At 51.4% G+C, this 12,701-nt stretch overlaps 1 protein-coding gene across 1 annotated transcript in view; it reads right to left on the bottom strand.

Moving 5' to 3' along the window:
- Positions 1-2,165: 2,165 nt before the first annotated feature.
- Cacna1b (calcium voltage-gated channel subunit alpha1 B) overlaps positions 2,166-12,701 on the bottom strand; it is a 181,203-nt gene continuing 170,667 nt past the window's right edge. The window contains exons 42-49 of the mRNA XM_019205196.2: positions 11,394-11,501; positions 10,893-11,005; positions 10,005-10,132; positions 7,793-7,928; positions 7,429-7,545; positions 6,042-6,246; positions 5,508-5,752; positions 2,166-5,258 (exon numbers count right to left, since the gene is read on the bottom strand). Coding sequence (XP_019060741.2) covers positions 4,728-5,258; positions 5,508-5,752; positions 6,042-6,246; positions 7,429-7,545; positions 7,793-7,928; positions 10,005-10,132; positions 10,893-11,005; positions 11,394-11,501 — 1,583 coding nt within the window. The 3' untranslated portion in view covers positions 2,166-4,727. The remainder of the gene's footprint in view (positions 5,259-5,507; positions 5,753-6,041; positions 6,247-7,428; positions 7,546-7,792; positions 7,929-10,004; positions 10,133-10,892; positions 11,006-11,393; positions 11,502-12,701) is intronic.

Below are 12,701 nucleotides of genomic sequence, written 5' to 3'. Positions count from 1 at the left end.
ATTACCAAGGGCATCTAAGGATGCACCTAAGAGCAATGCTGCCTAGTACAGGGTGGGTTCTAACATGGGAAGCCCCCTAATGACAACATTTCCAGGCTGCCTTCTAAAGGACAGGCACTGGCCATTGGCTGTGGATGCCTGGAGGAAGCACAATTGCTCCACAAGTAGCCTGGTGGCTTTCATGCCTCCTAAGGACTTTTCTAGAAAACTCTTTGTAGGGACCACTGGCTAGACTAGCCTGGGACATACACAGCGTGAAAATGAACATCTGAGGCATCCTCCAACCAGATTATGATATCCCCTGAGTTATGCACAATGAGTCTTTGTGTCTTTAAAGTGTCAAATATTTTTTTGTATTCCATGAAAAGAGAAACAAGAATGTGTGGTGAGCTCTAATCCAATTTGACTGAGTCCTTGTAAAAGAGACACCAGGGGTGAACATGTGAAAGGCCATGTGAGGACATGGCTGGGAGTCTGCTGTCTTCAAGTCAAAGGAGAGGGCACAGGAGAAATTCTACAGGCAGCTTTGTTTGGACTCCTTCCTCCAGACCTGTGAGAAAATAAATTTGTATTGTTTAGCTCAAGTCTGCAAAATTTTGTTTTGGCAGGGTTAACAACATATACTATATTGTGTTAGACTATGTTTTCCTCTAAAGTTTTACAAAAAAATCTTTAATTTACCACACTATATTTTGAATACCATTTAACTGATAAAATATAAGGAATGTTCATGGAACTGTTCCATTAACTGACTCTAACTCTAACCCCACATCAATGCCAACTCCAGTCTGAAAACTAAGACAAACATGAATGCTAAACTTCACCTTCTCCCTAACACTAAGGACATGATACCATACCACCCGATTCTAGATTTGAATCTGCAACCTCAATATCTACACCGCTACCTCCTTATTGGGCCACTAAAGCAGCTGACTGCTACTCTGCAACTTCAAGCCCTTAGAGAGAAGTGTATCCCTATAATTTCCTATGGAGAATATGTGCTTCAGTACAACCCATTTATTTCTATAGAGCCTATACATTCCTATTAATAAAAGATACATATATATAATTTTAATTGTAAAACAAAAAATTAAAATTGAGAATGTGTATAAAAGTGGGGTTCCCTCACCATAAAAATGGGGCACCTAACTATAGTAATGGAGTTTGCTAATCCTAAAAAAGTGTACCCTGATATGGTTCCATAACCCTAAACACCTAGCCCCAGCCCCAACCCTAATGCCTGACCTTGACCCTAACCCTAACCCCAATCCAACCCCTACTCCAACTCCAACCCCACCCCTAATCTCCTAACCTAATCCTAATTCTTGCTTTGGAGGGCTGGTTGGTAAAACCAAAGCAGACGCCTCTGGCGGTGCGTCTTAAATGGTGTTTGTCAGCGACTGGCGCCATTTTAGGGTCATTTTATGACATTAAATGCAGCACATGGTGGCCACTGCAGATGTGATTGGGGTTTCAGCTTACAGGCTCATTCCCCTATGGCCCTTCTCTGGGAGCTGCAGGTCTGAAAACTTGTTCTCTGACACTCTGCTACTGTTTCCCTTCTGTCCACTCAGCCTTTGCTGCCAAAGTTCCTGGGATCTGCAGTCCCAGAGAATTCTGGGTTGTGTGGTCCAGCACTCTGTCCTCACAGCCCTCACCCAGGACACTCCTATATTCTGCAACCCACAGCATTCTGGGGTTGAGCCTGGCAGCCCTGATCTTAAGGGTGGGGTCACCAGACTGGCTGTGAGCTATAGACCCCTTAAATTTGGGGGCAAGATAGTCTGGATTCCTCCCCCAGTCATCATAAGGGTAAGCTCCATACCAAGGGACTGCACCAGATTCTGGGCAGTGTAGTCCAGAATCTGCTCCCTCAGCTCTCGCTGAAAAGGGGTGGTGGTAATGGTGGCTGGGAGAATCAGATGTCAGAAAATTCTGGGCAATGTAGTCCAGCTGCTCCTGCACCGTTTACCAGAGAGAGGCTCCAGGCACCCAGGTTCCTGATACTGTAGTCCAGCTATCAGCCCTGGTAGCCAAAGGACCCACCCATCCTGAGCCATTCTTACCCTAATTCTCAATATGTCACACTTGGTTTTTAACTAGGGCCTACAGGGAGGATACAGAAGTTCCCACTTTCTCCTGATCTGTCCTGGCTGTCCTCCCACCCAGCGCGCTTCAGACACACAGACCCCCACATACCTCCTGGTAGCATTGTGGGGAGTTTTGCTTTTGTCTTTGGGGTTTTTTTCTAATTTTTTATTTTAATCCAAGGACTTTTGCTTCATACAAAAGGTCATTGTAGAAACAATAGCAGAATCCAAATTTTGGCTTGTAAATACTACTCAGGCAGTAAACTAGTCAATCACAGGATTTTTTTAAAAGTAGGTCCCAATTGGTTTGCATGGTTGGGACTTCTCTTTCTTTTTAACACTGTTGTTTAAATATAAAGTTTTACAACAAACCTTCAATTTATATCAAATATAATTAAAAATTAACAAATGAATACATTGTATAAAAAGTATGAAGATATACATTTCATGCACATACTTGTATAATGTATATACGTATATATTTTACATGCACACATAACTTGTTCAAAGTACAGCCACTGCTTGACAGATTCCAGATGCAGATAGCTGGTTGATGCATTTCAAATTTGGCAACTCACTATGAGATTTCAGAGGAAATAGACAGTCACTTGAGAAGAGACAGTACAGAAACAAACCCAAAGTCAGGAAAATAAGACCCATTTCCCTACTTCTTTTAATTTCATGAATGCCAATGCCTAAAAGAATCCAGGCAAGCCAGATAGGTTGTACGAGTCTAGAAAGAGTATTCTTGACCCATGACTGCCTGGGAGACAACTGTGTTTCTACATGGAATGTATACTTTTTGACACCCAAGATAACATGGGCTGGGGAGAACAGACAAAACATTACTGAAATGCACATCCTTCTACTTTGCAACATGAGCGGAGAGTCACATGCACAGACCAATATTCCTGCATAATTTTACCCTATTAGATTAAAATACTCTGTTACCATTAAAGTTGCAGAGTGTTGTGCCTTCACGTGAGGAAATTCTATAAAAAGGTTTGGTCACAATCATGCTGAAACTCTAGACCAAGTGGTGGTCTTGTGTTTTGTTTCTATTAAATGTGTCTTTTGTTGCATAGCCCTATGGTTGACATCCACACAACACACTACCACATATACCCAGACACACATACATGGGTCACACGTAGCTTCTTGAGGAGAATCACAGGGTAGAAGCCAACATTCCCACAGAGAAATCACCTGACGTTCCAACACAAAGGACACACTGATGGACTTGTCTACATGCACCCTTCATGAGAGGTCTCCCAACATTCTCCACACACCAAACGCCATCCTGAGTATGGGCTTTCCCTTTGGAGACTGGCTGTGAGGTTAGGTTTGACTGCTGCCTCCCTATGCCTGGGGTGAGGAACTGAGGCCACAGCCATAGCTCAGGAACAATTTATCCTCCACTAGTCACCTGCTGTGACTTTCTCCCTTCTGCTATGGTGGCCCTACATCCAACCCACTAGTCACTATCTCCCTCGTCCCCACTAGCTCTCATTCCTTCAGCTTTTGGTGAAAAGTCACTTCATGCACGACAGAGATCACGCCCTACTTGGCAGGCATCCCATCCCTGAGAATCAGATATAGAACAGATTGAAAATGCCTCACACAAGCATGCACTCTGCTGCTCGTCTTTCCTAAATCCTCTTGCTTGTGGGAAGAACATGGGGAAAAACCACCTGTCTTCACTGTGCTGTGCTGCTGAGTGTCATCTGTTGCTCCTGCACACATGAGCTTCCTACCCAGCTGATGTTCTAAGCAGTTTTCACACAATCCATGAGTGATAGCTCGCAAGGCCTCGTATCACACGATACCCAGGAGCTGGAGGTCAGGCACTTGGTCAAGCAGCAGGTGTCAGGCTTGCTGGAGGCTACCCAGGCCAGGCAGAGTCCACACAGGAACATCTTCTCGCACAAGTACAGAAACACACAAGGAAAAGTGGAGATTTTCCTATGGGTTATGTTAATGTTTCCTCAGCCATTTTTCCTGCTTTCGGTTTTTCTAGATCAAGTATATTGAAGTGACAGAGCGAAGGGTGCTGCGACCAAAAACCAGAATCGACGGCACAAACATTCTCTGGATTTGGTCTGTGTTGGGGCAACAGTGATTGGGGAAGGACAGTGTGTTTCTACATACATTTGCTGTTCAGTGCAAGCAACAATAGACACGGGATCACAGAGGCTGGCAAGAGATGCCAGGCCACAGCTGGGCCCTTTTCATGCTTTCAGGCATGCCCCCACCCTCTGACAACACATCTGGACACAGGAAGCTGCCCATGATTTCAGACCTCCCAAAACAGGTTGTGAGCACCCACCCGGATGCTGGAGGCCATGACATGGGATCTGGACCAGCTGGGTCCATCTCAACTTGGCTACCTCCTGTTCAGGATCATGACGTGTGGCATAAGACCCAGGAAGGCAGCACACGAGGGGGACAGACACAGCCACAACCCTCTAAGAAAGGGCTTTATTAGTCCTTCCAGTGTAAAAGGGGGAGCCTTTACCATGGAGGCCACAAGTAAGGCCCCTCCTCCCAGGGGCTGCAGCCCAGAGCCCAGTGCAGATGATAAAACTCATCAACTGGAGCCCACACCGCTGGTCAGGTGCATGGGTGGTCAAGGTACAGCTAGCACCAGTGGTCCTGGTCAGGGTGGTGATAGCTGTGCCGAGCCCGGCCGCCGGCGCTGAGTCCCAGAGTGCAGTGGTAGCCATTGGGCACACGGCGGAGCGGGTGGGACTGGGAGGTGAGGGAGGACACATAGGAAGTCCTGGAGGAGCGGCCTGAGTTGGTGGCCATGGCCTCCTCGAAAGTGAGTGTGTCCTCAGGCAGGGTGTGGGCAGAGGCCTCACTGTCCAGGCGCTGCCCCAGGTAAGGGTCGGAGCCGATGCGAGAGCTGGGGGCCAGGGGCTGGCTCAGGGGGTCTCTCTGGAGTAGGGCATTGTGTTCAGAAAGTCCTCGGCTGAGCCGGCCAGGGGAGAAGGCTGGGAGGCCACTCTGAGCCCCAGCAAAGTGGACGGGCGAGGAGTTGGCCGTCTTGTAGGTGATGCTGGGGCGGGGCGTCAGAGGGGTCTGTGGGAGCTGCCTCCGCCCACCTCGGCCTGGGGTGCTAGCACCAGATGTCGACAGCAAGGGGCTTCCATGGACAGTGCCACCACCCTGTGTGAAGAGAAGAGCAAATAAAAGCCAGAAACAAGTCATGCAGCACAGAGCACCCAGCAGCAGTGGAGAAGCGGACAGTTGAGGAAGAAGGCGGGGTCCACGTGGGTCCAGGGAGAGGAACACAGGAGGGCGGCGAGGAAACAGGCAGAGAGCGTGAGGATTGGAGCCACCACCCCAGGGACGGTGGCTGGGAAGCAAAGGCACAGAGGGAGCACGGCGACAGTCCACATGGCCTATGCCGCTTACCTGCGGGGGCGGTGCAGGCTCTGGCCCAGCTGTCGGAGACGTGGGGTGGCTGCTGATGGAGGACTTGGGCTGTGGGGGCTCACGGCCCCCGAAGCGGTCGCAGGAGTAGAAGCGCTGCTTCTCTGAGGAGGAGGAGGAGGGCTGCCTCCGCTCCTGGGATCGGCCACGCCCTTGCTTGCGCTCATGCCGGCAGCCTGCTGGCCCCTCGCCTGGGGGCAGGCCAGGTCCTGGGGTGCTGTTTGGCGCTGTCCAGGGAAGAGGAAAGGTCAGCTCAGCCAAGCTCAGAACCAGGGAGACCTCTCCCCAGGCCCCATCCCTGGGGGGGCCAGGAGTGACCTCGACAGGGCTGGAAAGCACAAGGGCCTGGCATGTGGTCTTGCCTGGTGCCTAGACTGGGCCTTAGGGCCCTGCCTACTGAGGCCAGTTTTGGGGCTATGTGGGACAGCAAGGAAGAGGCAATATCCACGGGCTGCACAGTGCCCCCAACTCAGGCCACAGTCCCTCAAGAGGTTCCCCAGGCTCTTTGGCACGTACCACCATCTGTGTCAGCAGACAGGCCGGGCCCCTTTTCCAAGGACCTCTGCTTCTTGTCCCTGCGGCGGTGGCAACGGTGGTGATGGTGATGTGGCACCTGGCTGGGGGGCAGGCGGTCCAAGGCAGCATTGCAGAGGTGGGCCCCATGGGGGCGCTGGGCCAGTGTGGAAATGGAGCGCTTCATGGGACTGGCATCAGGAACAGGCTGTAGCGAGGGACAAGGAGGAGCAGGGCCTGAAGGACGAGGGAGGGCCTGGGGTAGCAGGGGGCAAGGAAGCAGGTGTTGGGGCAGAGAGGCAGGCCAGGTCCCATCAGGGAGAACTGGGCATGGGACAGAGCCCCTAGGTTGTACAAGGGACAAGGGGCTGTTGGTGGGTTTGGAGAATCTGAGTACAGCACGGCTGCCTCGCTGACTGGAGGGGACACTTTTCCTTGGCCTCACAACTGGCTGGTCCATGAGGCTGTCCCCTCAGGCTGTAACACCTTGGAGAAAACTGGAAGCAGGGAGGCACAAATGGTAACAGGAGAGAAAAGCAAGAAGGACACATGGACTGTGAGGAAAGGACAGGAACGCTGCAAAGGGCAGAGACAGGCAGCGGGACTGGGAGTCAAGAATGAGAACAAAGTTCACAATACATGTTCAGAAGTAAGAGCCGCAGGAAGGAGGAGGAGCACAATGAACAGGGAAACCTGGGGCCAGCAGGCCTTGGGTGCTTAGAGATGAAACCAAGACCGTACAGACCCTGCTTTGCTTCAGAATGGAAATATAGTATACTCCTCTCAGTGTCCTCAGACAGGAACTTGTCCAAGGGTACACCCAGAAGCTGAACTTCCTAGGCCAGTTGCTGCTCCTTAGGCAAACAAGCCACAGAAAGAATCTTGACTTCCAGGAGTCAGAGGAGGAAAGAAAATCCAGGGATAGAACAGAAAAAGTTGTTTCAGAAACTCCAGCAGGATGGACAGAGGCAAGCAGTGTCATCTTCTGGACAGGGTGAGGCTGTGCTATAACAGAGGAGACCCAGAAAGGGAAGAAGTAGGGACACAGGGTTGGGGGACACAGAGCTGGAAGGAGGACACCACAGCTGAAGAGGGGACATGGAGCTGGAAGGGGAATAGCAGAACCAGAAGACCAGAGCTGGGGGGACAGAGCTGAGTGGAACAGAACTGGGGGTTACCTCCTAGGTGATAACACATCTGGAGGGAGTAGAGCTGGAGGTTCAGAGTTTGAGGACCAAGGCCTGCGTGTCCCCAGAAGTGTCAGGCTACACAGGCTCCTGGGAGGGCTCCAAGAAGGGGTGCTCTTCTCCCTCTTCTAGGTCCCCACACCCTCAGGATGTACACACCTTCACACCCCTCTCCCAGTCCAGACCCTTCCACCACCATCCACCTGTGTTTCTGCTGCCAGGCGGGGCATAGAGGCGGCTCGGCCCTGGCTCTCCAGCCCAGGTTGAGGTTCTCCATCTGGGTCCCTCAGTGCCATGCTCTGCATCTGGACATCCACAGCCTGGGGAGAGCAATTTCGAGGCTACACTCACAGGGAACCATCTTATGAGTGCCCATCCAGGTCCCACAGGACACCCCCCATCCTGGTCCCACAGACTCCTCCATCATGGTCTATACCACTCCAATCCTGTTCGCACAGACCCCAACATCCTGGACCTCATGCCTTCATCTGGTGCCACAGACTCCCATCCCTGCCCAGAGGCCACCAGGGCTCTGTCCCATACACCCCGCCTCCAAGGAGGGCTCACCAGTGTCCCCCGCTGCCCCACAGGGATCTCTGCTGAGTGGCCACGCTCCAGTGGTGCTCTGGCCTCGTAGAGTGCTTCCTGGGTCCTCTGTGTGCCCCAGGACACCGACTCCTTGATGCCACTCTCTTGGGTTTGTCTGTAAAAAAGAAGAGGAACATTCCATAGGTCAGAGACCCATGCACTCACACTGCCCACCCTGGACCTGCCTGAAGCCTTTACCAGCTACACTCTCACAAGGTCAAGGGTCCAGATACCCCAACTCCAGGCTAGAACAAACCTGCCCCCGCATACAGGAGCTCAGCAGTCTCCGCATGCTCCAGAGCAAAGGCACACCAAAGGGCAGGCCCTTGGTGCTGGTCAGAGTATAACAAAACTCGGAGGCAGGGAGGACTCTGGTTGACTGGCAAGTTCCTCACTCTTACATGGGTGTTCATCTGTGAAATACTGTCCTGCTGCTGCCCAAGGCCATGGTGGGAAGGGATGCAGACAGAGGAATAAAACTTGGGTAAGTGAAAAGCAGCCCAAGACACCCTGCCAATGCTGACATAGCTGAAGATGTTGGCCCCAGGCCTTTCTGAGCTGCCTCCCGCAGGGGCCCTTCCTAGCAGCACTTCATCCCATGACCCCAGCCCCAAGGTCCTTTCTACTCGCAGTGTTTGTGGAAATGGGGCACAGATGCTCTCTGTCTGCCCCTTACTATGCTCTGACAGTATCTCCCATCCAGATCTAACTCTGCCTACAAAAATTCATTCCTCCTGAGCACAGAGCAGCCATACAGGGAGCTTGGTGCTGATCACACATGGAGCTCAGTGTGGAGCTTGATCTCTGGAGCCAACCACACCCTGACCACAGTGCTAGGCCAGAGACGAAGGCTACACACATCCCTGCAGGGGATTCTGATAAGAATCCAGGGTGCTGCCAGGCAGCTCTTGGGAAGCACCTTTGGGCTCCGGGCACTCTGAAGTCACAGCAGCTTGAGCCTGGAGTGTTCACCCAGCCAGGCTGACCAGATATTTGTTCTCTCACCTTCACGCAGCAGCTACAACCAGGAAGTAACTCAAACTTCTTTTCCTCCTGAGAACCTGGCTCAAATCTACCCAAAAGGCACCTCCATCCCCCCCGCACACACACATTTCCAGACATTCCGCTACTATACTCGGATATACACAGTAGTCATGTTCTCCCACAATGACACTCGTTCACACATTCAGAATCATCTGTTTATATACTAGAAGGGACACTAACCAACTCCTGGGAGGGAGAGTGTGGGACTCTGGGCAGCTAGGCCCACCACAGCCCTGGACACAGGGTGCATCTCTCTAGCAGCCCTCAAAGGCCAGGCCCCTCTGTCCTGCCCGCTGCAACCTTCAGGACCTGGCTACAATGTGCTCCCTGAGGGGCAGCAACAGAGGCCTGGACAGCATCTACACCTAGGTCCTCCACCATTCTCAGGGCCCACGTGGGGTGGTGAGCTTGCTGGAGGCGAAGATGAGAGGGCCTGTCTGGCTCATACCCTGGAGCCCACTGTCCAGGAAGGCTGTGGGGCCCCTCCATGTGAAGTCCAGCTGCCCAGGGCCCTCCACCACCCTGAGCGAGAAAAGGTAATCATTGTTTTATGCTTTTTGTGTCCAGTAGCTTGTTACCAAGAAATCTTGTGGCAAGTGTTAACTGGTGCAAAAGGACCTAAACAATTTGTCTACAGAATGCAACATCCTCAGAAATCAATAGCAAAATGAGAATCTGGGAGAAACTGCATCAGGGGAACTAAGAAAAGCAGCATACTAACAGGTGAGGGTTTGAGATGGAAACACACAATTTCTGAAAGGTCTTCAGGCACCAGGGGCCAGCAACAGAGCAGAGTCTGGGCATGAAAGGTACCCGGGCAGCAGCAACTTTGGAATGGCAACCTGTTGAAGCCATCCAGTGCTGGCCCTGCCATTGCAGGAGCTCACTGCAAAGTCCACCCCAGAAACCTGGCAAGTGGAAAGCCACTTACTACCAGGCTGCACCTGGGGTGAAGGACACAGGGATGGACCAGACACCTCTGCCCCCGGAGGGCTAGTGAGGCACTGGACAGGTCACCTGAAGTTCCCTGGATCAAGCTGAACTAGAGGACAGTGGGAAGAGAGGGTGGCAGGGCAAGGAAAGGGCTTCTGCTCCCCTGGCCCATGGCTCAGACCCCTCCCAGGACTGCCCCACACCTGGTACTTACATGGCCCCACCGTTGCTAAGGGAGGTAGAACTCTTCTGCCGAAGGAAAACTCGAGCTCCTCGGAGCACAGCCGGCTGTGTCTGCTCCAGAGTGGCCTTCAGAGGATGGAACAGGGACACGGGGCCCATCTGCAAAGGTGCACAAGAGAGGTCAGGCCTGGGGAAGCTGTAATGCAGCCTTGGCAGGCATATGGCATGTGACAGAAGCCAGTTCTCCTCCAAGCATAGTTGTACTTAAACAGTGGGGCAGGTCAGAGGACCCTTAAAGAACCTCTGGGCCAGCCCTGTGACTTCACTAAAGTATGTCATTTCTCAGAGCCTCAGTTTCCCTACCTATTCCATTTGGGGTTAGACAGGCTACAGACAGCAGAATGGTTTCATCTCAGCACCAATGTGGAGTGAATGCTACCTGTAGCTGTGGGAGAACTAGATTTCTGGGTCTAAGAACTTCAGATAGAACCTCCTGTGGTCACTGAAGACACAACTATACGATGGCACTAGAAAGACAAACCCCAAACCTTGTGAGTCATACTCAGAGCCAACAGGGACCCTGAGGCCCATCAGGTGTCTCTCTGGTCCCTAACTGCAGGAACAGCAGATGCTTCTTTCACCTGCCAAAGATCCCCCTCAGACACCTCTTTCTCCTGTTATCTACCACTGAAAGAGCAGTGTTACCCAAGGCCTCTGTCCTCAGACCTCAGACCTCCTCTCTTCTTGGCCCTGAATACCAGCTGTCTAGCTCAAGGGCTCCCTAATACCACCATGCCACCAGTTAATGTGATGGGGCTTCCTCCTTCAGCCACTGCACCCTAAGTATGGTTTGGTCTCCAAAGACTGCCAGGGTTTCCAAGGCATCTGGGTTACTTCTTGGGAATGATGGAGTCTGTACCTGGGACAGGCCTCCTGGAGCTTGGTGAATCTGATCTCGGGTAGTTTTGTTCTGTTTGTAAAAGTCGAATATCATCAGGGCTGCATAGACTTTCCCCACTGTCATCTCATCAGCTAAAAAGAACAGGCAAAGAGATGATTCAGAGGTAATAGTTTGGAGGAGAAAGAGCAGAAAAGCTGCCGAAGATGAGGGTGGAGTAGGGTAAGGAGGCAGCCTCTTCTCGCTCACCCCACCACGTGGAATCTAGAGATGCTCAGAAGCTCAGCCACAGCTTGGCCCCATGACTGATCCAGATGCTACACCCAGAACAGCTCTGACTCCTCCCAAGAACCCTGTGCAGGACTGACTTGCCCTACTTTGCTTCAGGAGCACTTGGTGGGCCTCCACCTCCAAGGCTCGCATCGCACTCCCACCTCCACATGCCTGCAGCCTCTCCCCTCCTGCCTCTGCGGGGGAAGAGGGAAGGTGAAGCTGAAGGGCATTTCTCACCCTCCTACTTACGCTTGTGGGGTGGTACCAGTAAGTCCAGGGTCTTCTGGGGCAGATTGGCCCACACAGAGGAGATCTCTTTCCTCAGCTCTGCATCACACTGGTGCTGCTTTGTCCCAGCTGGGGCATAACAACAGAGGAAGGGAAGATGGGTATTTGGAGCAATTCTGCCGCCCTTCATTTGGGCAGAGCTGGGACAGGTTTGGATCTGGTGGGAAGAGCACTGTTGTGAAAGCAGCTCAGACCCTACAGGGAACATCCAACCAGCATGTGCCAGTGCAAGCACTAGGTGTGCCTGGCAGGGGGATTCAGAAGGGATGTGGCAGCATTTAAGTCATGCACACATTCGTTCAACAGTGTTTACTGATCGTCTCGTAGGTGTCAGGTAGTGTTTTAGATGATGTAACAAAAACTCCCCCAAAACTCCCTTCTGAAATTTGCACTATATTCTTCAGCACAGTATCAGAAAGAAAAGGAAAACAAAAAGTCCAGTATGTTGTGAAAAATGCCAAGGGCAGAAAAGCAAAGGGAGAAACATCTCAAGATGACTATTTTGGTCAGGGTGGCTGGGAAGACTCTGACAAGAAAGGAAGAATGGATGTGAGAGAGACACTGAGGACAGAAAGGGACCATCAGAGCCGAGGCCTTTGCGTGTACCACAAAGCACTAGAAAGAGGGGCAGGCAGAGACCCCAGACAGGAAATCATCAGGAGAAAACCTGCTTTAATCTTCCCTAACACCAGGTCTATTAAGGCTTAATTCTCACAAACAGAATTCACCCTTTTCACCACGCTATTCTGTAACCTTTGGTAAATATATCCACCACCCTAATGACGATGTGGAACAGCTGCACCTCCGACTCCCTGAAGCCCTGCTGAGTAGTCGGTGTCCCAGCCCAGCGGTCACTGATGTCTGCCCCTGCAGGTCTGTACCCTAGGGTGTCATGCAGAGTCACCACACACACTGGTATGCATCTGTGGTGTGCTCTGGTTAGCAGGCTGTCATTTTATTGCCAAGTATTATTTCACTGTATTGCTGTGTCATTTTGTCTATCCATCACCTGCTTGTTGATGGACATGAGTTATTTACAGATTTGGGCAATTATAAATAAAGCCGTAAACCTTTGCATGCAAGTTTTTTGTGTGGGTGCTTTTGCTTTCATTTCCTAAATGGGAAGGCTAGACCACATAGGTAATTGCAAACTATTTGGCAAAGGAGGGTGCACTTTATTGTATTTCCACCAGGAACATGTAAGAATTACAATTACCTTGTTTAATACTCTTCTTTAAACTAAAAGTTGGTTGTTGTTGTTTTTTTTTT

The sequence above is a fragment of the Fukomys damarensis genome, unplaced genomic scaffold, assembly GCF_012274545.1.
Source record: "Fukomys damarensis isolate Sample0158 unplaced genomic scaffold, DMR_v1.0_HiC HiC_scaffold_36, whole genome shotgun sequence".
NCBI lineage: Eukaryota > Metazoa > Chordata > Mammalia > Rodentia > Bathyergidae > Fukomys > Fukomys damarensis.
The sequence above is the reverse complement of the archived record's forward strand: the minus strand, read 5'-3'. Positions and strand labels throughout refer to the sequence as shown.